The 27,985-nt window shown below is 44.5% G+C and overlaps 4 protein-coding genes across 11 annotated transcripts; 3 read left to right on the forward strand and 1 right to left on the reverse strand.

The window, feature by feature from the left end:
* The first annotated feature begins 761 nt into the window (after positions 1-761).
* On the forward strand, positions 762-4,394 carry LOC113586208 (uncharacterized). 3 transcript variants are annotated; one of them, XR_014118955.1, is made up of 5 exons: positions 896-1,019; positions 1,541-2,883; positions 2,983-3,066; positions 3,455-3,790; positions 3,903-4,394. XR_014118955.1 is itself a non-coding variant. In XM_081703857.1 (4 exons), exons 2-4 carry the CDS (start codon positions 1,774-1,776, stop codon positions 3,455-3,457), a joined length of 1,197 nt encoding a protein of 398 aa, XP_081559983.1. In that variant the 5' UTR covers positions 762-911; positions 1,541-1,773; the 3' UTR covers positions 3,458-3,896. The 3 variants fall into 3 exon arrangements, 2 of the variants coding, with proteins under 2 accessions (XP_081559983.1, XP_026879990.3); XM_081703857.1 differs by lacking the exon at positions 3,903-4,394 and having other exon boundaries at positions 762-911; positions 3,455-3,896; XM_027024189.3 differs by lacking the exon at positions 3,903-4,394 and having other exon boundaries at positions 3,455-3,896.
* A 1,673-nt stretch (positions 4,395-6,067) lies between these two features.
* Positions 6,068-9,814, forward strand: tgoln2 (trans-golgi network protein 2). Its single transcript, XM_035536514.2, has 4 exons — positions 6,068-6,277; positions 6,724-7,802; positions 7,905-7,988; positions 8,310-9,814. Exons 1-4 carry the CDS (start codon positions 6,172-6,174, stop codon positions 8,310-8,312), a joined length of 1,272 nt encoding a protein of 423 aa, XP_035392407.1. The 5' UTR covers positions 6,068-6,171; the 3' UTR covers positions 8,313-9,814.
* A 145-nt stretch (positions 9,815-9,959) lies between these two features.
* On the forward strand, positions 9,960-14,762 carry stambpb (STAM binding protein b). Of its 3 annotated transcripts, none has more exons than XM_027024195.3 (10): positions 9,960-10,389; positions 11,373-11,595; positions 11,827-11,902; positions 12,026-12,121; positions 12,384-12,777; positions 13,061-13,185; positions 13,350-13,487; positions 13,591-13,703; positions 13,950-14,049; positions 14,268-14,762. In XM_027024195.3, the coding sequence occupies exons 2-10, from the start codon at positions 11,393-11,395 to the stop codon at positions 14,322-14,324; spliced, it is 1,302 nt and encodes a 433-aa protein (XP_026879996.1). In that variant the 5' UTR covers positions 9,960-10,389; positions 11,373-11,392; the 3' UTR covers positions 14,325-14,762. The 3 variants fall into 3 exon arrangements, with proteins under 3 accessions (XP_026879996.1, XP_081559278.1, XP_081559279.1); XM_081703152.1 differs by having other exon boundaries at positions 14,464-14,762; XM_081703153.1 differs by having other exon boundaries at positions 12,384-12,528; positions 14,464-14,762.
* A 434-nt stretch (positions 14,763-15,196) lies between these two features.
* fkbp15b (FKBP prolyl isomerase family member 15b) lies at positions 15,197-27,826 on the reverse strand. 4 transcript variants are annotated; one of them, XM_081703148.1, is made up of 30 exons: positions 27,687-27,826; positions 26,196-26,302; positions 25,989-26,022; positions 25,626-25,695; positions 25,354-25,428; positions 25,165-25,263; positions 24,572-24,721; positions 24,312-24,380; positions 23,833-23,976; positions 23,469-23,617; positions 23,012-23,060; positions 22,523-22,657; positions 22,034-22,124; positions 21,855-21,931; positions 21,594-21,681; positions 21,264-21,373; positions 21,067-21,165; positions 20,861-20,955; positions 20,499-20,601; positions 20,120-20,152; positions 19,547-19,718; positions 19,143-19,279; positions 18,799-18,954; positions 18,544-18,696; positions 18,354-18,446; positions 18,108-18,221; positions 17,772-17,879; positions 16,810-17,411; positions 16,202-16,310; positions 15,197-15,816 (listed from the first exon to the last, which is right to left on the reverse strand). In XM_081703148.1, the coding sequence occupies exons 1-30, from the start codon at positions 27,734-27,736 to the stop codon at positions 15,733-15,735; spliced, it is 3,555 nt and encodes a 1,184-aa protein (XP_081559274.1). In that variant the 5' UTR covers positions 27,737-27,826; the 3' UTR covers positions 15,197-15,732. The 4 variants fall into 4 exon arrangements, with proteins under 4 accessions (XP_081559274.1, XP_035392400.2, XP_035392401.2 ...); XM_035536507.2 differs by having other exon boundaries at positions 25,989-26,067; XM_035536508.2 differs by lacking the exon at positions 20,120-20,152 and having other exon boundaries at positions 25,989-26,067.
* Positions 27,827-27,985: the final 159 nt, after the last annotated feature.

The following is a 27,985-nucleotide window of genomic DNA, read 5'->3' on the forward strand; positions in this document are numbered from 1 at the left end:
AAATCAACGCGGCTAAATGACAAAGCAAACCATGTATCAGGTCTACTTTATGTTGGTTCCCCTCCACGCCCCGCCACTCTGCCAAAGATGACATCCTTGCCACTGTCTGGCCGCTGAGTCCCCGTAATGACACAGTGTGGGAAGCAGGAGACTGATGTTAGCAGCTTGAAGAATTGGATGTACATAAAGCACTCATCTTTTGTGATTAAAATTGAAGGGGACATCTGTTGTCCCAAAGACTCCACACAGCATTATTAATGTGTTTGGACTCTGGGTCGGTTAGGCCTACTTAAGATTTCATCTGTGTTCAGACGTGGGATGTTGTATTTGTATTTTGTTCCAGAGGTGTGTGTGTGTGTGTGTGTGTGTGTGTGTGTGTGTGTGTGTGTGTGTGTGTGTGTGTGTGTGTGTGTGTGTGTGTGTGTGTGTACATTCTAACGTGGGAGTGTGCATGTGTGGAGAGAGGTCTACGACTGCTTTTACTCAATGCCAGTGGCAAAAAGGATAGCCATTAATGATTTTTGAGCTTCAAATGTATTATTTTATTGTAAAATATATCTTTCAAACCACCACGAGTGTTCTATTGAACCAACATACAGTAATGGGCCTCGATCGGTTTAGAATGAAAGCGTGTGTTAACCGGTCGTTTATCGCCCCCTGCTGTATGAACAGGGCGTTGCAGGCGAGACAACTACGTTCTCCACTACAGTCCCTGCTGCAGAACGAACCTGCGGTGATAAAAGGACATAAGACCCAAAGAATAAAACGTGGGAAATAAAGTATGTACAAAATGTCTACTTTAAACACTACAACTAATGGTGAGCTAAGTTAATATCTTTTTTACGCCTCGGCATAGATCAGGAAGTCCAAGAGCGAAGGCTGTGACGTGGCGTGCGACAGGTGTTTGACGGGTTTGTTCTGTTTTTATTCTCGCTGATCCTCCTTTCGTGCCTTCTGTGAAATGACAATGCGGCTATCAGTGCTGTTTTTGGTTGGGGTCTGCTTGTGCTGTTGTCAGGGTAAGTAAATGAATTTGAACCAGTGAGCTAGGCTGGCTAATGTGAGGTAGGGGAGATAACCGGCGGGGTTGTTAGGCTGCCTTCACATCGACACGGAAACAGAAAGGTTCTCGCTAAATATGCCATGGCTGATTCCTCATTCCTGGACAATTTACAACATAAAAAAGCATTTTACAAAAAACAAACAAAAAAACGCTTTTTTAAATTGTAGTTAAACGATCATGGTGTTTTAATATAGGCTATAAAATATCTAAAACTACTAATACTACTACTACTACTACTACTAATAATAATAATAAATATAACTATTGTTATTAATATTATTAATGGTTTATTATTGTTAATAATAGTGTTATTATTACGTTGTAAGTAAAAGCTATTTTATTTTTTCTTGTGTAATTATTATTGTGGCGGTAATAGCAGTAATTTATTATTTAGATGTCTTATTAAACAGATTTATGTTTTGCTAACTTTAGTTCTGTCAGTCTAAAAACTTATGGATGTGTGTATGGATTTTTCAGGTGCATCTCTCCTAACTTTCACTGAGGCAAATAATAGTTTACTGCGAGAACCACGGAATGACTTCCAGCAGCTGGATAAGTCTCAGGCCAAAGAAGAACTTCAGAAGGATGAAGTGCTATTAGCAGAAAAGCAGGAAAAATGGCAGACTGGACAAGCAAATGAGGAAGAGCAGAGAGAAGGTAAGGAAGAGAGCCAAAACAAGAAAGAACATGACAAAGCAAAAGAAGGACAGATGCAGAAACGTAATGAGGTAAAACCAAAACAACAGAATAAAGAGCAGAATGATGACGACGAGCAAGGTGATGAAGAGCAGCAAGGAGATGAACAGCAAAATGATGAAGAGCAGCAAGGAGATGAACAGCAAAATGATGAAGAGCAGCAAGGAGATGATGAGCAGAATGATGAAGAGCAGGGTGATGAAGAGCAGAATGATGAAGAGCAGCAAGGTGATGAAGAGCAGAATGATGACGAGCAGCAAGGTGATGAAGAGCAGTATGATGACGAGCAGGGTGATGAAGAGCAGAATGATGACGAGCAGGGTGATGAAGAGAATGATGAAGAGCAGCAAGGTGATGAAGAGCAGAATGATGACGAGCAGCAAGGTGATGAAGAGCAGTATGATGACGAGCAGGGTGATGAAGAGCAGAATGATGACGAGCAGGGTGACGAAGAGCAGAATGATGAAGAGCAGCAAGGTGATGAAGAGCAGAATGATGACGAGCAGCAAGGTGATGAAGAGCAGTATGATGACGAGCAGGGTGATGAAGAGCAGAATGATGACAAGCAGGGTGATGAAGAGCAGAATGATGAAGAGCAGCAAGGTGATGAAGAGCAGGGTGATGAAGAGCAGAATCATGAACAGGAAAAAGAGGAATGGCAGGTAGACATGGAGTACGAAGATGGAGAAAAGTCTGAACCAAGAGGCACTGAAACCGACCTTGATGCACCAAAAAAGGATGCAGAGGATGTCACTGAGAGAGACAATCGAGTAAAATTTAAACCAGACCGGACTGGACATCGGAAAGTGGCATTCAACCCTTCGATAAAACATGGCAAAGTCAAAGAAAACAAGGCAACGGAGGAGGTGCCTGGATATGATGACACCGACACTAAGCTTGGTACAACACACCAGGGCAAAGATGTTTATGGCATGGACAGTAATAAAATTGCTTTTGATTATGAAGAAGAAGAAAATGGAGATTTCTTACTTAAGATTGATAGGCATGATGACGAGAAAGTGCTGTTGAAAGTTGTGGAGGAGAGCAGTCACTTTTTTACCTACCTCGTCTGCACGGTACTGCTGGTTGCCATCCTTTACATTGCATATCACAACAAGCGTAAGGTGGGTCTCTTCTGCTGTCTGGTTTGAGGCGCTATAGGGAGCGAAATGATATGAGGGTCGTATTGATAGATGTGTGTTCTCCAACACCCCCACCTCTAGATCATTGCATCCATCTTTGGATCAAGGACATCAAGGACCTCGCGGAGACAGTATTTGGCAGACTATCAGAGACTCGATCAGCGCGTAAGTACTAAAGTGTACACACATGACCGTCAGACCGTCTTTACACTATGGCAGGCGTGGGCGGTAGGACATTAATCATAAACAAATCATAGATCAGGATATATTTAATGGCTTTATTGGCCCACTTTTCATGTAACATTCTTACTGAATGTTTTCTTGGTAAACATTTGAAAGGATAGGTTTGATGTTCACAAGGACGAAGATTGAGATTCATAAGGTTGTTAGAATTTAATTTTACCATGTGGGAATCATATGACAGTGCATAGGCTGTAGCTGCATAAGCTATTTTTGAAGTCATTTAAGAAGTGGATGCAGTGGCGTAAAGGGTTTAGGCACCTCTCAAGGTATTTGTCACGATTGTATCTAAAACTGTGCTTTTCTGTTGCAGTGATGAAGACCAACAAAAGAAGGATTAGAAAGAATAGATGTAAAACTTGAATATCAGGTTTCATGAAGCTTGTGTCACAAATGTGTTTATCTATGGAGAAGGTCAGTTACAGCTTGAAGATCGTGTGGTCTTTTGCTATAAAAATGCGTTGTTGGTCGGTGAGATTATGGATAGGGATTTGTACTCATATGGGGGTTCGTATTGCATGCAGATGTTAATCATTATTGAAATTGATGGGCTTCCTTGATAATGGGTTTTTTCTGAGTGAGAGAGTCTGGAGATACAGTTGGGATTTTTTTGAGAGTGAGAGTGGGTACACATTACTGGTGTTTTGAGGCAGCGTGAGTAAGTGTGGTTGGTGTTTTGAGTGAGACAGAGGAGGTAGATATGGCTGGACTTTTAAGTGAGTGAGAGTGGGTACACATTACTGGTGGGTACACATTTTGAGGGAGGGAGAGTAGGTGTGATTGGTGTTTTGGGGGAGTGAGTGGGGGAATAGAATTAGTTTTCTGAGCGAAAGCAGGAAGGTGTTTGCAGGGGGCAAATATAGGCTTTTGGTTTGAGTAGGATGTATTGGGGTCCTCAAGCTTAGCTGTGGGTGGAGCAGTGGTGTCCATTCATATCTGGAGAGAGCTCGGATGTTAGCAAACGAATGGACAGGAATATGTTTAAAACGTATTTGCACAACATGAAAACCTCTTTGTTCCCATGATTGTGGTTTGGTGGATTTTTGGTATGATTCTGTAACTACACATTTCTAGCACTTTTATATCTATTTGAAATTGACAGCAGAGAAAACAATCTACTTATTTAATGGTACACAACGATAATGGAGAAGGTTGCTTTTACATCTCCCCCGTTTGGTCTCATTTTTACCAATAGTGTCACTTATGCTACTGAAGATTAAAAAATATATATTTAAAAAAGAAAATCTGTTTCTTTGTTTATTTATGCACTCATGTGACATGACTATTCAGTACAGACTTTAAAATCGGTTTGTTCTTCCCTCTTTCCAGATGCGCCACTTTCCACCAGTCAGGGCAGGCAGCTGTTTGGGGCTCCAAGCTAGTGGGGGGCCCCTAAAGGCTGACAAACTTTAAGCTACAGCAGCAGCAATGTGCGAAGCTTGCAATGTCAGTATGAGACCTGAATTCCATAAGCGGGCACCGTGAAATTTTGCCTAGGACCCTAACAGACTTTAGAATCACCAGTGGCTGAATCCTCATACTTTAACCGCATACTGGTTCCCTCTGCTCATAAAACATTACCGTCGTGTTTTTCGCGTTTTGCCTCTCTCGCCTTAATGCTCAATACCGTCTCAGCTGTGAGCACTTGGCAAGCAGTATTCCTTCGCCAGCACACACGCTACATCTTTTTATATCGACACACCAATGTCACCACGCTGTCTGTTTGTCAGTTGCTAGATAAGCAGTGATACGAAGTTCTTCCACGAAAACAAGGTCCCATATATACCTTACCACCCTTTTAAACACGCTTAAAGCTCACAAGCATAGAAGCACATACATAATCATATACATTGTCATAATACAGATCCTAATGTATATTGCTCATGTACTCAAGCAGTAAGCTTACAAATTCTTGATAAAATGTTTATGCAGCCAAACAAACTATACAAATGTGAACTCCATATGAACCTGTTAACGCTGTGTGAAAATGAATGTGAAAGCAAAAAGGAATTGGTGAAAATTAAAAAAGGTTCCCACACTCAGCCATAGGTTTAATTTACACTGGGGGACATGTCCCTACCATTTTCTGAAATTTGTCCCCACAAAGTGTGCTCTGAAAATATTGGCGTTTGCTCTACAAGATGTCTTTACTTCATTTGTTCAATAATAATTCGCTGAATAATAGCCTTCTTTTAGTCAATAGAACGAATAAGAAAACGTTATAATAAGAAAACGTACGTGTATGTTGTATCCCACGAAGCTGAAATGAATGAATGACATATTGCAAGACGAAACAAATTATTTTTATCCAAATTACCAGAAAGAAATTGTACTACAAATATATTTTAAGCCATAGTGCTGACACTCGCGGCTCTAAAATCCTCTTCCTTTCAGCCCCAGCGCTTTTTCCTAAATGAACATGTATGCCAGGGACTTGACTTCTTAAAGACGACGCGAATTTGAATGGCAGCTGCATTTCTTGCGACACTCTGCATTCGTGTCCCCAGCACGTTCTTAGCCGGTCTCCATAGAAAGTAGTCGTTATAATGATCGATTTATACCCAGATGTTACTTTGTTGTAGCTGTTCATTCTTTAATGCACGCTGCACGGGTCTTCGTTAAACACAAACTTTTTTTTTTTTAACTTTTTTTTTTTTTTTTTTTTCAGCTGTTCACGTGCTACGTTAGCCGGTGTTTCCTGCCATTCACGTGACGTTATGACGCAAGGAGGATGCGCACGGGACTCCATTAAAAGTCAGAGAACCGTAAAGAGTCATAACTATTACGCGCCATTTACAGAGATAAAAGTTATTTTTAAAAAGGAGCCATGAGGGGGGAAGGAGAACGCAGCAGGTCTGTAACAGCAACGCACTACGTGTCTAATAATGTTGACTATGTCCTCACAATACTAGCCCCGCCCACTTCCGCTCAGCTCAACACGGAAGGGTTTGACGTTGCTTCCCCCCGCAGAAACACATCCTTGTCGTGTGTTGTTTTACAGTTTATTTCTGTAGTCGTGGCGTGTATTACATGTGTAAGATTTTTCCGTGTATATTATTTTCTCGTTTGTCACATAAAATCACAATGCGGTTAACTTTACTGTTCTTGGTTCTGGCGTGCTTGTGTAGTTCTCAAGGTAAGTGAGACTTCTGTAGCTGGCTAGCTAAGCATCTAGATTAGCTTAGTAAACAAACGGAGGTAGCTGAGCTTTCTAGCTCAAGAGTTACCAAGATTGCTCACCAATTACCTTGCTAGTTAGATAACTGTCTTCATACCCAAACACAAATGAATACAAGACTGTTATATCCGTTTTCTCATGTCTCATATCATTGTATTGCTATAAAACTTTGAAACCAAGCGCAGTTAAATATGGTTTTAACCGCTCAGTACACGGAATGCACACATTTGTGCCTCTTTTTTGGTACTTCCCACAGTAAAAGACATCTGTAACTATATTTGAATAACTATATTTGTTTGAATAACTATTTGAATCTATAACCTTTTGTGTTTTGTATCTCTCTTCTCTCTCTCTCTCTCTCTCTCTCTCTCTCTCTCTCTCTCTCTCTCTCTCTCTCTGTAAAGGTACAGCCATAGAAGGTGCCCCTGCAGCAGACAGCCAAGGGAGTGGGTCACAAAAAGGTCCAAGTCAACAAGAAAGGTTGACGAATGCAGTAGCACAAGACAACAAAATTCAGAATAATGTGTTAGAGCAAGATTCTGATCTTAGTCAAAAACTAAAGACAGCCATAGTGACCCAAAAAATCACAACAGAAAATCACACCCTGCAAGTCATACAAGAGAACAATCCAATACCAGCAGTCAAGCTGAATGACAGTCTGGACGATGAGGCAAAATCAGTGGGAAAAACAGACGGCACAGTGGACAACAAGTCGAAATCAGCAGATAGCAAGATGGACAACAAGTCGAAATCAGCAGATAGCAAGATGGACAACAAGTCGAAATCAGCAGACAGCAAGATGGACAACAAGTCGAAATCAGCAGACAGCAAGATGGACCACATGCCAGACGATGAGCCGAGCTCAATAGACAAAACGCACGGCAAGGTCAAAAACAAGCCAGAGGACAAGCTGAAATCAGATAACCAACCAGAACAGCCAAAATCAGCAGTCAAATTCAGTGACAAAACAGAACAGCCAAAATCAGCAGTCAAATTGAATGACCAAACAGAACAGCCAAAATCAGCAGTCAAATTGAATGACCAAACAGAACAGCCAAAATCAGCAGTCAAATTGAATGACCAAACAGAACAGCCAAAATCAGCAGAAGAATTGAATGACCAAACAGAACAGCCAAAATCAGCAGACAAGCTGGTGGGCAAAGTGGATGAGAAGCCAAAATCAGAAAAAGAAAAGGACACAGCTACTACAGATAAGTGGAGAGCTGAATCACAAGGCACCAAGCCTGAAAGTGAAGCCCCAGGAAGGGGTGTCGTTGAGGGTGAGGGTAACGAGGTAGATGATGTTACTTTAGAAGAAGAAGGAGACGAGGAAGAGGATGGGGGCTTGAATAAATCAGATAAGAGTGGGGGTCAGCCATTTAACCCGCAGCCACAGGAGGAGAGCAGTCACTTCTTTGCCTACCTCGTGTGCATGGCATTGTTGGTTGCCGTCCTCTACGTTGGATATCACAACAAGCGCAAAGTGGGTCTTAATATATGTCTTTTTTAGACCGTTTTTCTGTTAGATTTGTTTTACTCTATCTCTCTCTCTCTCTGTCTCTCTCTCTCTCTCTCTCTGTCTCAGATCATTGCTTTTGTGCTTGAGGGCAGAAGGTCAAAGGCCTCACGCAGACCCAAAACGGCAGACTATCAGAAACTTGATCAACACGTGAGTAGTCACATGAGTACACATGGCCATCACAACAACTTTACACCGTGATTGACTGTTGTTTAGCCATCAGGACACTGATAGCGAGTTAATACTCATCCGTGTATCTAATCCCTGCCTTTTTATACATTTAAATAACTGAAAGATAGTTAGGAATCCTGTGGGAATCATATGAGAGCATGTCAGACCTGCATAGCTTTAAATTCAAGTCGCCAGACTACTGAACTCTGAATTTAAACTACTAAATTTCTGTTTGTTGTTTTCTTGAAATGTATATCAGAATTGTATTTAAAACTAACTTATGTATGTTTTCTGTTGCAGTGAAGAAGACCAATGGTTAGACTGAAACCTGTGACTGTGAAACTCGATTTTTGCAGCATGGAACCTGTTTGTTGCTAAATGTTTTGGGTGTTTTTTCATTAAATGTTAGGCATTTGAAGTTTAGCCACTGACTGATGGTCACTGTGATAGCTTCTAAATTCTGTCTTTTAATTTTTTTAAATCAGTGAATATCTTGACAAAGTGGAGGTAAATGCAGTGTGTATGTTTCTTTGTTTTACCTTTTGGCTGCTTTCTTGCATGTCTGCAGGGTTAGTGATGTCCTGCAGGAGCATTTCAGAGGCTGCGAGAGTAGGAAGGTCTTGTTTTTATTTCAAATGAAATGATACTCAGAAGGTTTAAAAATTCTGGGTTCAACAAGGTCATGTAAAATGTGTTCTAATGCTGCAGAGATTGTGTAATCATGCAGCAGTCTTTGTGATCTAAACCACAGTTGCACTGTGAAGTGATGGGGGCTACGTCTCGGTCTTTTGAGTTGTTCCCAGTCCGGTGTCCGGAAAGTCCAAGCTTTTGTTCTGTTAAAAGGAGGAACAGTTAAAATGTGGACAAGCTAAAAACCTCTGGGTTAAAGGTAGTGAGCCTGCTGTAAGAATATTGTACTTCATTAATGATAGAAAGATGAGAATGTGTGTGTGTGTGTCTGTCTCTGTCCTGGAGGGCCAGAGTCCATTACAGTTTGGAGCTTCCCTGATCAAACACAGTACATTCACTTAATTAAGAGGCAATTGAGCAGGGAATCTTCAAACAGTTCTGGACAACTGGAGAGTCACGAGCTGGCCACTTGTTTCGTAGAAGGTAAATGAGTCCCTGCATCAGCAAAAGGTCAAGTTGTTTTCATTCTGTGCAATCACACCCTCAGTGCTTAGCCATACAATCCTGGCCTGAATGTAAGTGCATGACGCTCACTTTGGGCTTTGTCTGTTTACAACCCTGTTGCATCTTCCATTTAACTTTAGAAGTGGACTTATTAGAGTTCTATAAAAAGTGAGAGATATAAAGATAGTGTCCGTGGCTTTATTTTTAAAATACATGCTGTCCTTTTGCATGGAGGCTAGGTGTGAGCATGGCATTGCAAGATATTTGGAAGCCTTATGCCATTGGCAAACTAGTCTGTGCCAAAACTACCCTGTGTGTTGTATCAAGATACTCCTGTTTCAGAACACACGGATCAGACTCAGCAGAATCGTCTGTGCCATATAGAAAACCTTCCTCCCTGTGCCTGCTGATGACCAGTAACCACTCTGCGCCAGGGATCCTTGATATGCCAGATTTTCTGTCTCTTTGTTGGGTTCGTTTTGTTCATTTAGCATTTTGCTGAGTTTGCGAGTGACAGTGGAGACAAACTGTGGCTTTGCGTGGCACCTCTTAAATGCGAGACACAGACAATATTACGATTATGGGAATAAATGTGGCTTGACTTTTACCACTGTCACTTTTGTCTCAGAAAATGTTATTTTTGAATAAAAAAAATCAAACATTTCATTGAATTTTGGCGTTGCATTGTCTGTTGTGTGTAATAGCCGTAGTTATATCACGACAACTATTTTTTTCAGTTGGTTCATTTGTTGACGTGTAGTAATTCCCTACAGTAACCTAGAAGAAATAAGTGTAGGATATAACAGTTCGACACGAAAAGCTGTAAAACCCCAACGCTCTCCAGACGGGAGCACGGTGCTTAGGGACGCAGACAACTGTAGCATGGTCGCAAAATACGTCCAGTGTTTTATTCGTCTTAATTACAACTAAAGCCTCCTTAGTTCTGAGGAGCGCTTGTTTGGTGGACGCCTGTATGCAGGGTTCACATTCGCCACCAGGGGGCGCCACAGTGCGGCCTCCACGGCGTTAACCAGCCACTGGGTTTGTTTGACACCCAGCAGGAAGAGCCTGAGCTAATGATGAGGTTTAGGAGTGAGATATGACTGCTGGCTGCCTGCTTGTTTAGATCAAATGCTGCAGAACTGAATCGTATTTACAATGGAATTCTGTGCCGAGTTGAACTGATATATCTGGAGGTTAGCTACCGCCCGAGAAGGACAAAGAAAGATACTGTGTGCCTACTGGGGTAAGGCAGTTCAAACTCGTAAGTTGTTTAGCTAGCCTCCTCGCTAATGGCGAGCTTGTGTTGGATTATTATGGCTAGCCGCTGTCTACGTCTTCCACTGTTTTCCTCTCCTCGGCGTTGCTTACTTGGTTCTCTGTTAAACGCCTTGTCATTTGTACCATCGTTTCGTCCGGGGGCGATGTCGCAGAGTAGCAGCTAACCGTTAGCCAGTTTAGCTGCCTGGTTAGCCCAGTGTTGGTAGAGAGTTAAGTGGCTAAAGCTGCCCTTTCCGGACACTCCTCCGCCTGATGGCCAAGCTAAAGCCCTGGTTTCTGCTTCTTTATGTCGTTCCACATAAATACAAATATTAGCCCCAGTTTTTCTTTCTCTCTCTCTCTCTCTCTCTCTCTCTCTCTCTCCGTCTGGTTATCTAGCTAGCCATCCTGTCTTTTATCTGTCTATTCGTCTGTCTGAATTAAGTGAATTATTTCCTCTAAAATCTAACCAGGGATTTTTTTTTTTTGCCTTATCTATGACATTTTGTTAACTGTTCTACTAATGTAACGTTTGTTGTATTTGTACAGTTGTATTTGTACATAGCCTGTAGTTGCCTCAAAGAATAAAGGTCAGCCATTTTTGTTGAAGCGTTTTGGGGTTGATAAAGGACCATTTGTGGCGGGACAGGACAGTTACAACGATGTCTCTAAGATTCCCTGGTCCTGTCGCGCTCCCTGCCACGGGGTTTGAACGAATGGCCTGATAACTCATGTATAGATGCTCTGCTGCCAGCACCCTGCACAGATAATACAGATCTTTTCTTTATTTATTGCTCCTTCGAGAACAAATTTGCTTTTACCTTGAATAAAAGTGATTAGAGAATCTCAGAACCTCCTTATTATTAGTAATGATTGCACATTTTGTAGTCCTCCTTCAGTGCTATGTTTGGTCATGCCTGACATTTCAGCAAGAGTTACTCTCAGGCGTGTGTGTGCCTCCGGTTGTAGCGTGCCCACCCTCCTTTGCCATGCTGGACCACGCCGACACTAGTTTGAGCCCTGAGGAGCGGGTGCGTGCCCTCACCAAGAAGGGCAGCGCTGTGGACGTGAACGGGGCCGTGCCGGCCCGCCGCTACTTCCGCTCGGGCATGGAGATGATCCGCATGGCGCACGTCTACGGCGAGGAGGGTAACCTGGAACACGCCTTCGTCCTGTACAACAAATACATCACGTAAGGACGGCCGAGGCACCTCACTTTTCCGCTTCCTGAAAGCTGAAAGTGATTAAATAAATGTACGCATCTGGCTTCAGACCAGCAGGTGCTGTTTGTCCACATGTCACAGCGTTTTTAGGCGTGAGCTAGCTATTCTGTTTTTGGTGCATGAGTTTTTACAGATAATATTTGCCTTCCAGCAGTGGTTAAACTTCTAAAATGTGTGGCTTTTTTTTCACATCCCCTTAGGCTTTTTATTGAGAAGCTCCCCAAACATCCTGAATACAAACTATCCAACATCCCAGAAAAGAAGGACACTCTTAAGGTAGCCAATTTTCATCTCGATCTGCACTTGAGTGCTTTTACTGTTGTCCCGTCGATCCTCAACATTACGACCGCGTGACCTGCTAACGTCAGTGATGTTGCGCCATGTGCTTTCACAACACAGAGGCTGAAGGAGATCGCCTTCCCTCAAGCTGAAGAGCTGAAGAAATGCCTGCTAAGAAGATACGAGAAAGAATATGCAGAGTATCTTGCCAAAAAGGTGAGTTGTGTAGGATCAGATGACTAGAGGTCTGTACAGGCCTCATAAAACAAAAGAGTTTGTCTTAAACAGATGTACATAAGATGTAAATAAGAATGAATGAATGCCTTTATTCATTATTTAATACATTCATATAATATTCATTAAGTAGGAGTATACGGTTTGTTTATTTCTTTATTCTCTTGTATTAAAAAATAAATTATAATAAGCCAGTTCTATTTATATGACACCTCCTTTCTCTGTGTGTTTGTGTGTGTGTTAGCGGGAGGAGGAGGCAGCTTTGGCCCGTGAGCTGTCCCGGCAGAGGGAGCTGGAGGCGGAGAGGAGACGTGTGGCGGACCTGCAGCGGAGGCAGCTGGAGCAGGAGCAGTTCAGCGCCTTCGAGGAGATGATCCGGCGGCAGGAGAGTGAGCGTGAGCGCCGACGTGTGCTCCATGAGTTCTCCGTGCCGGCCTCGCCCCCCGGCGACACTCCACTTATCCCTGGCATCCAGGGCCCACCGCTGCCTTACCCACAGTCACCCACTCCCCCTCAGAGCCCACAGTGTGCCTCCTCCAATAACAGCACGCCATCGGCACCAGCCACGCCTACTCCAGCTCCTCCCCCGACCTTTGACCGCTCACTCAAACCAGGCTCCCTCAACAGGCCAGTCAACAGTAAGACTGCTAACACAGTGTTGTATGTTACCGTCTAACCCAAGGGGCAGGAGGGAACTCTGGGACACTGGAGCCCAGCTGCTCTGAGAGCCAGATGATCCGCATTTCGCTTTTGAGGGCAGAGAAATGCTAAACCGTGATTCAACTAAACACCATTATCGACAAGCTTACAGTGCTTACGGGGCCTGTTATTTGAGGGTAGCAACCAAAGTGCAGTAGGGAGCTGTTGCCATTTTTGTGCGTGTGAAACCCCTGAGTGGGCGTGCATCTCCTCTGCCTCCAGGTACGTTGGTGGACGGACTGAGGCAGGTGGCCGTCCCCTCTGAGCTCTGCAGCAAGTTCCTGCACCTGGCCAACAGCAACACCACACGAGCTGTGGAGACATGCGGAATTCTCTGCGGCCGACTGGTATGTCCCGCGATGCGCCGTTTACTCAGAAGATCAGCAGTAAACGGTATAACGATAACGCCAAGCTGAAACATACCGAGTATTGTTCCGATCATGGTCCGTTTTGGCTGTGTCCTGGATGATCCGCACTGTCCCCAGCTTTTGTGATTGTGTGCCTGCTTCAGAACAGGAACGCGTTCACGGTGACGCACGTGATAGTGCCTAAGCAGTGCGGAGGCCCCGATTACTGCGACACCGAGAACGAGGAGGAGCTGTTCCTGGTGCAGGACCAGCACAACCTGATCACGCTGGGCTGGATACATGTGAGCTGGATATGTGACGTTCATGGGCCACCACAGCCCGTTGAGGATGGAAAACTCCAAGCTGCCTGTGGCTCTTCATTCGCTTTCTGTCTTTTTGTCCTAGACACATCCGACGCAGACGGCCTTCCTCTCCAGCGTTGACCTTCACACTCACTGCTCCTACCAGCTCATGCTGCCAGAAGCCATCGCCATCGTCTGCTCGCCCAAATTCAACGAGTAGGTTCACGCCGATAAATCCTTCTTGCTCTTGAGTGCGTTCTCGGTGAACTGTCTGACATTAGCAGGCTCTTTAGTGAAATTTTACGACTCTCGATGCTAAGTTTCTCTTACAGGTTTATACATCAGGCTCGATTGCCCCTATGGCAAAATAAATTCAGCTCCAAATACATTTATAAAGGTTTGAACCAGTACTAGTGAAAATTGGGACCTACTTGTAACGTGTCGGATGTGGTTGTTTTACAGGACGGGCTACTTCAGACTTACCGACTACGGCATGGAGGAGATCTCCACATGTACCCAGAAAGGCTTTCACCCTCACCCCAAAGAGCCCCCTCTCTTTACCGTAAGCATCTTGCGCTTAAATGCACCATGTGTTGCTTTGTGCTGCTTTGACAGTCAGCTAAAACAATAAACGCACGTCGACATGGCATTTAGTTTAACTTGCTGTCGTTCTTAGTTTTTAAATATTTGTAATAGTTCAGTTACGTTTTAAAAACGTATCAGTTTTTTTAACTTATCATTTATCCCATTAAACGTGGTTGCTTTGGATGACTTTTTCAGGGTGGCAGCCATATTGTGATCACGGAGAGCACCGTCGCGATGTTAGACTTGCGCTGAGCGGCTCAGCACCATAATGGCGATTTTGAAGCATTTTAATCCATGGATAGCAGCTGCATACCATTATTACCCTTAACTCGCTGTGTGGACATCCATTGGCTAGAGACAGGATGGTGTTTTGACCAATCAGCATTTACAGGTGGTGGGATATCTTAAAGAGACAGACGGCTGTCTGCGTAAAGCACTTTTGAAAAGAAAACACTCTTGAAGGGGAAGTCTACAGTCGCATCTGCTGGGAGCTCAGGGATGTACACCTCTACGTAGAACTGTAACATTACTCCGGTTCTCTTTGAAGACAGACTGTTGATAATTTCATTTGTTCTCTTTTTTTGTCCCTAAGAGGCATTTTGTCCTTATCCTAATTTTATGGTGATGTTTCACACTAAAATATCTCATCAATGTAAATAACATTAAAGCAAACTGATGTTTTTAAAATTATTTTCAAGACCCTAGAAGTTGTTTTGAACTCGCCTTGTATGTATATCCACACCCAGGGTTGCACCAGTCAATTTCCATCCTGAAATATTACATTTTTGAACTGAGGACTGAGGTCTTAGCTGCAGGCATGAAGCAGGAAAATTGATTCATTTAACATTCATTACTTTTTCCAGTCAATTATAAGAAAACCCCAACTATTGTTGTGGCTTGGTACACTTTTATACTGTATCTTCTGCTGTTGAGAAACTTTTCCACATGTACTGAAAAAAGTTAGCACAGAATTAGGATGTCATTAGATAGCTATAATATAGCACTGTTGCATACTGAATCTACTACGATACTGAAAGCCAATGTGAGATGTTTACATTTGTATTTCATGCAAGTGGATTGTTTTTTAAATAGAGAAGAATTCCAGGAATGCAAAAGAAGCCAGCTGAACAACCATCCTGTCTTTTATTACATCACTCCAGGATAGTTTGATGTTGAGTACAAATATTAAGACACGTCTTTAGCAAGCCAATGATGGTCAGTTATCACCATTACATATGAAAACCCTGTTTCATAAAAGAGAACAGTAATAACTTTCATGATCATGTTTCAGACTAGAAATGAGATTTTTAGATTTTGTTTATTGTGAATGCTTATTTTGGTGCAACGTATGTGATTGTTTGTCAATGCATTTCCAGAAGCCGACTAGTCATGACCCTTGACGCGGTTTTCGTGTCAAAAACATGAAGCCGTATTACAATAAGCGCTGCTGTCTCCTCTGTGAAAGGGAGCACTTTACATTTCTGAACTCGTTAACAATACTTTTGGAATGGGAGAAGCTACAGGCTCGCAGTTCCTTCCCATCATACACGTCGGTCCATGCTCTCTTACGTTTCATCCCCAACTCATCCAGTTCCTACGGCAACAGTTATCCAGGAGACAGGCAGTGGTGGTTTTTGGATTTTTTTGGTTGACGATGCGGTCAGCCCAGCCAATCCAGATCATCATCATCATCATCACTGTCATCACCAAACAGAGGGGCAGGAGGGGGCCGTCCTTTTAAGCTCTATAGACCAATCGGATAGCAGGAAACGTCAAAGGACATCAAACAACGACAACAACAAAAAAAACAGCAAAAAGCCCTAAACAGCAGAACCACTACTCAAATATTGCAATTACATGTCCTTATGATTTTAATGTAAAAACTAGCCTGGTTTTGTCCTCTGGCAAGGTGATTTTGGCTGAATGTATTTATCTCTCTCCCAGTTAAAGAGCTTGAGAAGCTCAACACTTCAAATAATCACACATGATTAATAATCATTAATCTGGTTAGTTAACACTAGGTGTTGGCAATTTGTTAGACCAAACAGAAATACAGACATGGACACAAAAGTGTGTGTCTTTGTGTGTGTGTATGTGTGTGAGAGAGAGAGATTGGGGTCCCTGCTCACCAGCTCCTCTTCCTCCTCTTCCTCAGTGGGGGGTGGTGGGGGTTTGCTCACAGTGGGACTCTGGAAAAACTGCTCCTCCACATCATCTCCCTCCCCCTTCTCAGAAGTGCTGAGAGGATAGCGGGATGAACCCGGACAACGGTGAACGTAGAGGAAACAGAAAGAAGACTTCCACACCGACACAGAGGCTGAGGGTCTCCACAAAAACTCATGCATGTGATAAAGATGGTCAGTGGATAACAAGGCCAGACACAAAGTCCCATTAGGGGGTTTGGTGGGGTCAGGAGTCGGTAGTCATTAGGGTTTTAAGCTGTTCGTAAACAATGTTCTTTTCACTAAATAACACCATTTATTATTATTATTAGTTTTATGATTTTCTAAACATATTCCATTATACCAGCAATAACGATTCAAAACATTTTTCCAACTAATGAAATCAGTGCTGAGTTACTGAATTACTGAGAAATCAAATTATTGCCCTTTTGCCGCAACTGACTGGATCTGGACAGTAAGCCACAACAAGAATGAATGATCCATTGATTTTCACATGGACAGACGTGCAGGGCTGACGTGGGTTCAAGCTCTGAGCACACCAAGGCTCCGCTTACCTGGTGATCTGCGGCGCCATTACCGCGACGTCCTCTTGGGGAGCGCTTGGGGGCGGCGGGGGGTTCTTAGGGGGTCCGTTCGGTTTGTTCTCGGTCAGATTGGGCTCGCCAAGCTGACCCGAAATACTCTTCGCGTTGTCCTCTGTGGCAGACAGCCCTGCGGTTCTCCCCTCTTCAGGAGTAATGTCCTTCTCAGGCCGCGTTTGTGGTGTGATGTCAGACTGGACAGTCTCCTCTCTGCTCTCATTGTCTGTTGGAAGAGCATCTTGAAGCGTTTCCTGTCTAGCCTTTGCAGTGACGCTCCGCTCCACTTCCTCTTCACCTCCGGCAACTTCCTCCTCCCCCTCCCAGCTTTCTGTCTCCCCATCTCTCGTCTCCGCCTTCTCTGAGACATCGCGCTTCTCTTCTGCTCGCATCTGGTCACCTTTCTCCCCCTCTTGGTCCTCTTTCCTTCCATTCACCTTCACCTCCCGCTGAGGGTTGTCCTGCTCAGGCTGGATTTCGTGCTTCCTTTTATCCTCTTCCTCACCCTCATCTTCCTCCTTCTCACTCCCCGTGGCTGGGAGCGGCTCCGCTTTGGAGAGCAGCTGTAGGGTAACATTCTGCACAAACCACCAAGACTCAGTCAGCCTCAGTCACTGCCTACAGGCTTCTGATCCATGAGCTGTTATAAGTTCGCGTGCTAGTGCTTAGGACTGATTCTACATCTACAGAATAATGACGTGGCGTGCCAATCTGCTGCTCTGAAATACTGGCAGCTAGGACATTTCACAAAATCAAATCTGGAGGACCATAAGACCACATGCCACTGTTTCCCATTTAGCTTAATGAGGAACCGAAGACTTCATTAACATGTTAAATTTTGGCTCAGCCCTGCAGAACCTGAAACATGGTTTAGAGTTTATTCATCTCCTCTGCTATAGCAGCAAGGGAATGTTCCAGAAAAGAACGAGATGGCAAACCTTAATGGTGTTGACGAGCACACCCAGCACTGCACTGCCTGTGTAGGTCTCCTGGAGATCAAACTCCCCCCGCAAAGAATGGAACACTCCATTCATCACACGCTTTACCTGCTCACATGCAGGTAGGCACAACCAGATGCGTGTGCGTGCACACACAAACACACACACACACACACACACGTGCACACAGCAGCAAATGCACACATACACAGAAAACAAATGTACAAACACAGGATAAAGTCTTATCTATTCACTATGGGCAGGATTATGATGTGGAGTATGGCACATGTTGTTCTGTGTGTGTGTGTGTGTGTGTGTGTGTGTGTGTGTGTTCACCTCTCCTGTAGTGTCTGGCGGCGGCTGTTGCTCTGCAAGTCTTTTCTCCAACTCAGCAATACGGGCCTCTCCCTTATGCATCAGAAACTGCTCTCTCTTCTCCAATGCAGAGCACTGCAACACACACACACACACACACACACACACACAGAGTGAAATGAGGGTGTGGCAGACCGACGGGGGTGACGCTATACAGATGCAAAATGACAGAGAGGTACAAAGTGCAAAGATGACGCCCCTACTAACCTTGTCTCTAAGGGCCTGAAGCTCCTCCCCCTGATCTTGTTGCTGTAGCAACTGTTGCTCTTCCACCTCTCTGGACTGTTTGAACGCAGAGAACTGTGGAACGAGAGAGACGATGTAGGTGTGTCCTGACCTGTAGCTGTATGTGTTTAAGCTGCACTGTGTGTGTGCGTGTGTGTGTATGCGCACGTACCCTGTCCTGTAGCTGTGTGAGTTTAAGCTGCAATGTGTCTCTGTGCTCTGTGAGCTCTGTGATCTGTCGGCTGTGCTGCTCCCGTGCAGTAGCCAGGGCCTGTTCACACTTAGCCTGCCATTCACGCTCCACATCAGCCTGCACCTGGGTCAACTACACACACAAAAACACACACAGTTAGACTTTAACTATTAAAAAAAACAGTACAGCAAGTCATTGTATTTTGACAAAGTTTCTCACATACACACACACTACCTGTTCGGCAGCTGCTTGGTCCGTGCTGGTGCGGGCTTTGCGTAGCTGGTTGCGGAGTGTGTCCATCTCCAGCTGACTGGCCTTTCTCAGCTCCTCCAGCTCCTCATCGAAGCGCTGCCTCTCCATTTGCCACTTCCGCTTCCTCTCTGACAGAGTCTGAGACACACACACACTCATTCACATGTCAAAAAACAAATACACAGATACAATGCCTATATACATTCAGTGTCCTTTATTTAACTGGAATAGAATGTCCGTTAGGTACATAAGCCACACCCACAGCCAGACCCCCCACCTCACCCCACCCACCCCACCCCAGTACAGGTTCAGATTCAGGTACCCACTCGTTCCAGATTCTCTTTCTCACTCTTCACATCCTGCAGCTCATCATCCAGGGAGCTCAGTCTGAGTTCTGCCTCCTTCCGCTTCTGTTTCTCCGCTCTGAGCTGAGTCTGCACCTGTTCTGCTGTGTCTTTCAGCTCTGAAACCAACAAACACACACACACCCAACCCTAATGAACCCTAAAACTACCCGAACAAGTCCTAGATTCTGTGTAGTCTCTATTGTGACTATAATTTCTTGACTACCACGAGAAAAGATTCTAGTAAAAAAGTGACGTGAACCTGTTTCATTCTAGTAAAATCAACACATTATGAATGAGGCCTGCAGGCTAAACCAGGTGAGTTGGAGGTGTTAGGGTGTGGGTCTGTCCAACAGGTGGAGGTGTTAGGGTGTGGGTCCACCCACCCTGGAGCTGGCCCTGCAGCACCCCTGCTCGTGTGCTGTGTTGCTCGGCCTCCTGCAGTGCGGCACTCAAGCTGGTCTGCAGGCCAGAGGAGTGCTGTCTCTGCGCGCTCAGCTCCAGCTGCAGCTCTGACACCCGCGCCGTCGAGCACGCCAGCTCCTCCGTCAGCCGGGCCTGAAATGGGCGGAGCCAGGGAGACCCATATGCAAATTACAGTCCCGCCGCTTCTGACTTCAAGCAAAAACAAGACGAAGGACTTTTTATGCACGCGGAAAAAAAAAAAATGTATATGAAGAAGGAAAACAAGAACAAAAGGTTATTTGTCGTGGGGCCAATGAAAGAGGAATAGCGATGCAGAGGGGGTGTGCGCAAGATGGCCAATAGACCACCGGGTCTGTGGAGCAGGAGGCTGGCTAGTGACCCACGGCTGTGGGGACAGGAGTGGTGGAATGAAATGTGGTTAAAGGTCTGGTGGAATGAAATGAGAAAAAGCCAAAATGCAAGAGAAAGAGAAAAAAGGAATGATAAAAGAAAAAGATGGATACAGACAGACAGACAGTGCAGAGGACGCTCACCTGGTTCCTGCCCAGGTCCTGTGTCAGTGCATGCTGGGAAAAGAAAGCAGTCACTACTAGATGGCCAATTGGAATTAGTAAACCGGGGGGGGGGGGGACGACTGAGCAGTGGCAGCACTAGACTTAGTCGTGAACATCTGCACGGACGGTAGAGTTCAAGTTACCCTCATTTCCATAACTTATGCTGGTTTAAAAGACAATCAGAGAGCAGGTTTTAAGAGGCGTGGTTTAAAGAAAGACCGAAGACCAACACAGGCAGTGAAGGTACTGAAGTAGAAGGCAGTACAGCACATCTGCGCAGTAGAAGCCACAGCACGGCTGTGTAGTGGAGGTCAGCTGTGTATGGGTGCATGGTGCTGGGGATGTGGAGGTACCGCACCTTCTCCTGCTCCGCCTGCAAGATCCGAGCCTGATTATGCTCACTTGAGCTCTTCAGGGAGTCGTTCCTCTGCTCCATCAATAGATTACTGTGCTCCATGCACCTACACACACACAGACAGACACACAGGTCTGCATTATGTTGGGTCTGCATTATCCTGTAATTTATGCTTTGTTATGTTAGTATTCATTTTATAACCATTGTTGTTTACACTTAAGTGTCTTAGGTAAAGTGACTTCAAAAATATATATATAAACAGAACATATTGTTCTCATCACTACTACTGTTACAACCCCTCAGGTCCTAAAATACTCCACTAAAAGAACCGCCCTGTCTCAGACCACTGCGGTGGGATCTCGGACCTCTGGTTCTGGTTGATGAGTTCTCCTATCTTGCGGTTCTGCTCTTCGATACGCGAGCTCTTCTCAAACACCTCCTTTTTCAGGCATTCGTTCTCCTGGGAGGGGTGGGGAGGACGCTGGTCAGACTCTGTCTCACCGCAGGACTCTCAACCTTAACGCGGCAGGCGTGACGTGTGGCATGACATGCTGGGGGGGGGGGGGGGTACCTGGATGATGCGCTGAATGTTGTGCATGATCATTGCTGTTTCCATGGAAACGTTGGACAAGCCAACCGAGAGCCCGCCCTGCTTGTGCAGATCCTCCATCTGATTGGGCAAGACAATTTTCAAATACAGAAAGTATAAAAATTAAACAAAAGTGAATAAAGAGAACCGAGGATTAGGGAGAATGGTGAATTGCTGACCTTGCAGGCCAGTTGGTCCACTTTGTCTGCCACCTTGCCAACAGCCAATCGGATCTCAGTGCTGTGCTGTCGGGCTTCTGTCATCAAGAAGGATGTGACATCGCTACTTCCTGGAGGACAAAACAGATGCATTCATCCCTCCCTTAAAAAAAAAAAAAGATAAATTATCTTCTGAAACACTGCAAATACTGCTGAAGCCGAGACACTGACGGAATGGCTGTTGTGTAGAGGTCGCCTGTAGGGTTTGACTGTAGCGCATTTGCTAGTGCTACCTGAGTAAAGCAACATGGTTAGTACTGTAACACGGTGTGCTGTGAGGGTGTAGGTTACCTTGGTAAGGCACAGTCTGTGTGGGGTAGACCTGTCCAAGAGGCTGCAAGGGAGAGGGAGCCAGGCTGGACTGAGCAATGGAATAAGGCTAGGAAACATCACACACACACACACACACACACACACTTAAGCTCAAGTCAGTGATCATTATCTCATCCACATACAGTATGGAAGGGCATTCTCCATGTCAGTTCCATGTCTTGATGTGCCATCTGTGTTGTTAGGATACTGCTCTTTGAGCTCGGGGGGGGGGGTGTTCACCTGAAAGGCATGAACTGCTGCAGGTGTCCCAAGCTGTGGGTTGGCTGCTGCCAGAGAAACCGGCATCAAGGCTGTTCCTGCGATGAAAGGATAATATGACACTAACCATGGGCATCTATCTACTGGTGAGTAGATCTTTCAGTATTTGCGTGTGTGTGTGTGTGTGTGTGTGTGTTCACCCTGTAGTGAAGTTAAAGGAGCAGAGGAGAGACAGACTGGCTGTGGAGATGGAGCTGCAGGTCGCTCTTTCAGCCGGGACACACTCGGGTCCTACATCACACACACACACACACACACACACACACACACACACTTATCATTGTAGACTGAACAGTGGGCCAAGTACCATTTTTGAACCAATTTTGTAATTCATAAAATATTTCTATATTTTAATGAATAAAATCCTACAACACAAGGATTTTATATAAATTTTTGTAGAACAGGCATTGTGCATGATGAAATAATATAAACGTTGTTGTTTTGAGACCAGTACAAAAGCTGTTAGTTGCTTGTTCCCACGTCAAATATTCAGTATATTTTACAACATAAATCTTTATTAACACAGATAGGAAAGGAACACTATAAAAAGGAACAGAGAGGAACACCATAGTGGATTCTGAAATATAGAAAAAACTTGTTGGTGGAGACTTTTTAATATATATATATACCTCCAGTTCTGAGTCACTGGACTCGGCCTGTGAGGAGGAGGAGGGTGCTGCTGCTGTTCCGGCGAGGAAGGGTAACATGGGCTGGCCCATCTTAGCCATGCGAGAGATGAGCTTGGCCTTGGTGGCGTCCGGATTCTGCCAGAGACAACAGGGATGTCTACCTGGACATGGCGTTTGCACTAAAACACCTGCAATTATGTGTCATGACAGTCCCCCACAGCAGATAGCACTCATTGCCTGTGCTTTTGATCCATTCACACATTACTCATTCGTGGTCAGTTTCCCAGACTCAGATGAAGCACAAGACTAGCCTAAAACTAGACTAAAATGAATTTCTAATGGTGATTTACCACTGGGATTGCAATTTGGCCAAGATGAATTTTAAACCTGTACTATGTTGCCCAAAATTTCCAGCAAACAATGAACGTGGGCAACTGTCAATATTATAAGAAAACTGGAACTGACCCAAGTACAAAGAAGGCCACTTACTGAAAGCTGTTCATTCAGAGAGTTGGGTTTAGGTCTTAAGGGAGGTTCACTAAAAGGAGAAAAATAAAAATTAATAACAGTGTCAAAACCCCCCCAGGATTCAACATATAGATTCAACAGTGTCTGGAAAAAAACAACTGAACAAATATTCCCACATACAATCAATACAGATGTTCTACACTTAATCATTCCACAAAATGGAAAAGATGCACTGATGTATTAAAAAAAAGCAAACATTCTTTTAAAAAGATGCAGCCAATAAAATATTTAAGGTTGTGCAAAATGGTATGAGCCACAAGCTAAATTCTCTAGATCCATTAATGATAGCAGTTCCAAGTTCTCTTATCTGCGAAAAATGTCTTTGTTGGCACAGGTATTAGCTGGCGGCCTCCTGAATGCTGCTCTGCTATTGGCCAGAGAAGTTGTCTGACCCCTCCCCCACACCTGGTGCTGGTACCTTGGCCTGCTGCTGACTGAGGCTGTGCTGGACACCTGCTGGGTGAGATCAGGACCAACACTCTCAACACTGGGGGCAGGGGAGGGGACGGCTGAGTCCCTGGAGACCACACCCAACTTCTCTGAGCAACTGTCCTTAACGAACTTCACCTGCAAGTACATGTGCCCACATCCATACACCAAAATACACACACAATGAGCAGTAGACTCCATATTACCACACCGGCCACTCTCCCATATGAAGTGATCCAAAATGTTCTTCTTGGCTTTTTTGATGATATTTAACCACAATGCTTTTTTACGGGAAGCATAAGAACGGTCTGGAGGCATGGCTATGGCTAAGGACTAAGGCTGCATTCCCTCACCCTGCGAACCTCTGCCTCGAACACCAGGGTGCTGTCGGGAGGGACTTGGCCCGGAACGCCCTGCGAGCCGTATGCCAGAGCAGGCGGAATCACCATCAAACGCCTTCCGCCTTTACGCATGTTAAGCATACCCTCCTCCCAACCCTGAGAGAGAGAGAGAGAGAGAGCGCGAGAGAGAGAGGCGCTTTTACAGTGCTTTTAATGCATTAGTGTCTTCTACAACTTTACAACCCTCTGATCCATTACTGCTGAGAGAGCACATTACACATAAAGGTTCCCCATTTAACAACACAAGACAAGGCTTAGCCAATATTTTGAAAGGACTCAAACTCATTCATTAGTTGGAGATAGGCAAATTCTATTTTCAGTCATGCAGTAATTAAAGCTTTTCAGTCTCTGAGAGGGAGAGAACAAGAACATTTGACATGCGAGTAACACTTGACCTTTGCGAATGCTAACAGCTCCACTTCTCTCCTTACCTTGATGACTTTCCCTGCACCAAGCTTCAGCCTCAGCAGTTTGTCTTTATTCACATTAGAGTCAAACACCTGGAGACACGCACAGGAAAAGTCAGCCAAGCAAGCAGTTAAGCAGTTAAGACATTCACTCCAAGCCTTGAAGGGCTGGTTGGGACTTGGTTAGCATTATTCATAATATGTATCATTATGCAAAGTTTCCATTGTCCATAATAACATGAACACATTTGGCCAGTTCCCTTAAAGTGAGCCTGTTCCCCCACCTGGCCGATGGTGTGCTTCTGCAGGAGCCAGCCAGTGTAGGCCACCTCTAGCGAGTCTCCATGCTCAACCTCCTGGCCCTCACCGGAAACCAGGTCCTGGGTCACCACGGCCTCCAGCGGAGCACCAGAGTTCGCCTTAGCCAGACACACCTGCACCGGCCGGACATACAGGTGCAGCTTTGACCCATGGTTCATTTAATGTGGCCAGATGCTAACTGACCACTGCTGACCAACATACTGTACACAGTAGAGTTGATTATGTAGACATTCATTATTCACACCTTCATTCACACCGGGAATTTAAATGGCTAAATGTCTAATAGGCATAAAAGCTTAGAAATTCATTTCTAACACTATAGTTGTTAATTGAGGTTTCATGGTTTTCATTGTTATTTATGCAAATCAATAAGGATCAATAAAGGATATCCAGAAAAATAAAGATAAAGTGTGGACCTTACTGCCTGCTGAAAATCAAAGCTCACTTAGTTCTTGTACAAGCCTAGGAAGTTAGGTCACGCATGGTAACGTCTAGAACATTGTGGTGCAACTAGAGGAACTGGAGTGCTCCAAAAACGCTGCACACTCTTACTTGCCTCTTTACAAAAGTCCGTGGCGGCTTTCTCAGACTCGAACATGAGCGACCAGTTCTGCCTCTGGTCATCGTAGAAGGTGCAGTAGTTGCTGGGTTGGACCTGGGCCAGAGGAAGCAGCCGTGGTAAATAAGAGGACAGGGCCGTTCGTAACAGCTCGAGTACCGTCATGGAGATTTAAAAAACACTCACAGTGAGGATGAAGGCGGGGTGGATCCTGGCTGCTGTCAGCTTCCTCTGCTGGCTGGCATACAGCAGCAGTTTATACTGGCCAAGAGACAAGACAAATGGACCGGTACAACTTACAGCCCAATCTCTACTGAAATGACTGTCCCTCAGTGTATTGTGCTGTCCATACAAATTATTCTATGATATATAATGAATTATCAAATGTATAATAAAATGCAGTGTTCCAGGGGCCCCTCTGGAACTAAGTCATAGAGAAAAACAATGACTGCCTCCACCTCCTTGGTTGTGTGGTTTCCTAAGACTGCAGCTCCCAGCTTGCCTTGCTTCATATACTGTCCATTAACACTGCAAAGGTAAACATAACTTTGCTTTAAAGTCATCCTATACTCCTGTTTGGGAGCCTGATGTACAGAGCCGGAATGCAAGCAAATCCTGTAGTTTATCAAAACATTCACAATATGTACTTTAACTTGTACACTAGAGTCCTTTGTGTTAATACACATTACACTTGAACGTTTTATACATTTTAAAGGAAGTACATTTAATGGAGTTATTAAACATGCTGCACTGGGATCAGGGAACTGAGCACATGTTGGAGCCATCAGGGATAAAGGTGTTTAAAAGCATGAAGTACTTACTATCTGTAAGCCTGAACAGCAGTGGCAAAGAGCACTGCAGGAGAGACAGAGGGAGGGCCAGGCTTTTGAGCAGGGGGACCTGGGAAATTTTTAAAACAGACTCAGATCTGACCAAAGCAAGCTGAGTACGGCCACGGAGACACTAACTGACTAACAAATTGAGCACTGCCAAGTCTACGTCCACAGGATCCAGCTCTTGGAGCCTACCTGAGTTAATGGAGATCTTGCGGGGCTGTTTGGGGGCTGTGTACTGGAATGACTCGTTGCCCTGGCTGGTTGCTTGGTCCAGCCCAAACAGCGAGGCTAACTTTGCCCTGAAATCCAACACAGAGAGAGAAAGAGAAAACACAAACATCATGGTTCCAGCAGAATTACTCCCCACTGCCCCCTGCCCTCAGACCCTGGTACTGTACCAGAGGTGCCCCTGCTCTGGTCTAATCACAGTCTATGGGAGATTTGAGGCAGTGCTCTCAACACAGTGAAGGCTGCTGTTGGTTTCCTGGACTGTGCCAGCCTGGGCACATAGCTACGAACATGTGAGACGAATGATCACATATCCAAATCCCTGCCATCAGCTTTGCTTCCCAGCCCAGACACATAACACAAAACTAAGCTCCAAATCAAAAGAACATGCCACCCTTCCCTTTTAATACAATAAGATCCCAAGCAAGAGTTCACAGATGATGTAAGTGAAAGCAGGTTTGACATAAATGTTGAGAACAAAATGTTATTATCTCACCAGAGAGAGGCTATATAGCATTAGATTTTTGGACGTAGTTTTGTTTTTAGAACTACAAAACAAAAACACAGCTGTCCTCCTTTTGGTGATAAACATTTGACAAGATTACAGGGGTAATTTCTAGTGGGCAAAATGATTTTGCAGCGAATAAATAACCAGTTACAACACGTGAACCGCTTTACTGTAAAGCAACATTCTGACCCATGGTTATTTCGAAAGTGTTGCTTAAAGGCCTGAAATCACATGATCAAGGCAGCCAAACTGGTCATGTGAAAACAAATATAAACACTAAGGGGACTGGGTGGCATAAATGGGACAGAAATGAGAAAGAATATTTTATTATACTAGTTTGTTATCTAGCTATCTGACAATCTACCCTATAACTAACCCCAGGTTAGTTACTTACAACTAACCTTACAACACTGCAAGCGAGCCAGCTTTGCTAGCCATTCAGGCACACTCGCCTCTGTTAAAGATTGTCAATCCCCAACTCGCTGATTGCTCGCAAGACGGTCAACCTGGCACATTCGTATCGTGAACAGCAGTTCATAGCTGTTTATGGCTGAATCAGATTCGACCTCGTGGGAGTCTTTTCTTTGAAACCGGTCCGATCTTGCAAAATGTTAACGTTAATGCTGTGTAAATTAGCTAGCGTAACCTATCTAACCTAGTTTAAAGGGCCACAGTTATTAGCTATCTTAAGATAGCTAGGTTGTGTGTGCATTTGTGCTACAGATGCAACTTAGGTTTGTAGCTAGCAAGATGCCTAGCTACCATTTTTCCGAATATTGTATAAATATTCCAAAATGCTCAAAAAGTGAACTTCTGAACAGGCAATACTAGCTTGCTAGCTAACACAACTAGGTTAGCCAGATAGTTAAAAATCAGGCATCGGATATTGTGAGCTGAATGGCTGAATGGCTTTTTGGAGCCGAATTTGTGGAAAAGCAAGAACTCACCCCCCAGTTGGAGACATGAAATCTCCATCTTCTTCATCGTTCGCAAACATGTCTCCGGATTAACAGGGGTGTAGATTTTCTCGGCCGATAAAGAATATCGACATGTCATTCAAATCAAGCTAGGATAGCTACCTAGCCAGTCAGCTAACTTCCCTGTCCCTTCCTATCACCTGACCTTCCACTGGCTACCAGGTCGCTATGTCGCCTTCGAATCTATATATACGTCAATTTATTTATTTAGTCTGCCAATATATGCTGTGCTGCGATAACCTTCGCTAGGTTACACAGTACAGACTCAA

This window comes from Electrophorus electricus, chromosome 20 (genome assembly GCF_041902795.1).
Source record: "Electrophorus electricus isolate QZ-2024a chromosome 20, ASM4190279v1, whole genome shotgun sequence".
In the NCBI taxonomy this organism is placed as follows: Eukaryota; Metazoa; Chordata; class Actinopteri; order Gymnotiformes; family Gymnotidae; genus Electrophorus; species Electrophorus electricus.

What these genes read in the sequence shown, in the direction of transcription:
- tgoln2 (XM_035536514.2), top strand. Translation starts at nt 6,172, where the DNA reads ATGTGTAAGATTTTTCCGTGTATATTATTTTCTCGTTTGTCACATAAA. An exon ending in GTGCTTGTGTAGTTCTCAAG is followed by an intron (nt 6,278 to 6,723) that starts GTAAGTGAGACT and finishes CTCTCTGTAAAG; the next exon opens with GTACAGCCATAGAAGGTGCC. An exon ending in GATATCACAACAAGCGCAAA is followed by an intron (nt 7,803 to 7,904) that starts GTGGGTCTTAAT and finishes TCTCTGTCTCAG; the next exon opens with ATCATTGCTTTTGTGCTTGA.
- stambpb (XM_081703152.1), top strand. Translation starts at nt 11,393, where the DNA reads ATGCTGGACCACGCCGACACTAGTTTGAGCCCTGAGGAGCGGGTGCGT. An exon ending in CAGAGTATCTTGCCAAAAAG is followed by an intron (nt 12,122 to 12,383) that starts GTGAGTTGTGTA and finishes TGTGTGTGTTAG; the next exon opens with CGGGAGGAGGAGGCAGCTTT. An exon ending in CCTCAACAGGCCAGTCAACA is followed by an intron (nt 12,778 to 13,060) that starts GTAAGACTGCTA and finishes CTCTGCCTCCAG; the next exon opens with GTACGTTGGTGGACGGACTG.
- LOC113586208 (XM_027024189.3), top strand. Translation starts at nt 962, where the DNA reads ATGACAATGCGGCTATCAGTGCTGTTTTTGGTTGGGGTCTGCTTGTGC. An exon ending in CTGCTTGTGCTGTTGTCAGG is followed by an intron (nt 1,020 to 1,540) that starts GTAAGTAAATGA and finishes TGGATTTTTCAG; the next exon opens with GTGCATCTCTCCTAACTTTC. An exon ending in CATATCACAACAAGCGTAAG is followed by an intron (nt 2,884 to 2,982) that starts GTGGGTCTCTTC and finishes CCCCACCTCTAG; the next exon opens with ATCATTGCATCCATCTTTGG.
- fkbp15b (XM_035536507.2), bottom strand. Translation starts at nt 27,736, where the DNA reads ATGTTTGCGAACGATGAAGAAGATGGAGATTTCATGTCTCCAACTGGG. An exon ending in TTCATGTCTCCAACTGGGGG is followed by an intron (nt 26,303 to 27,686) that starts GTGAGTTCTTGC and finishes GTTGGATTTCAG; the next exon opens with GGCAAAGTTAGCCTCGCTGT. An exon ending in GTGCAGGGAAAGTCATCAAG is followed by an intron (nt 23,977 to 24,311) that starts GTAAGGAGAGAA and finishes TCTCTCTCTCAG; the next exon opens with GGTTGGGAGGAGGGTATGCT.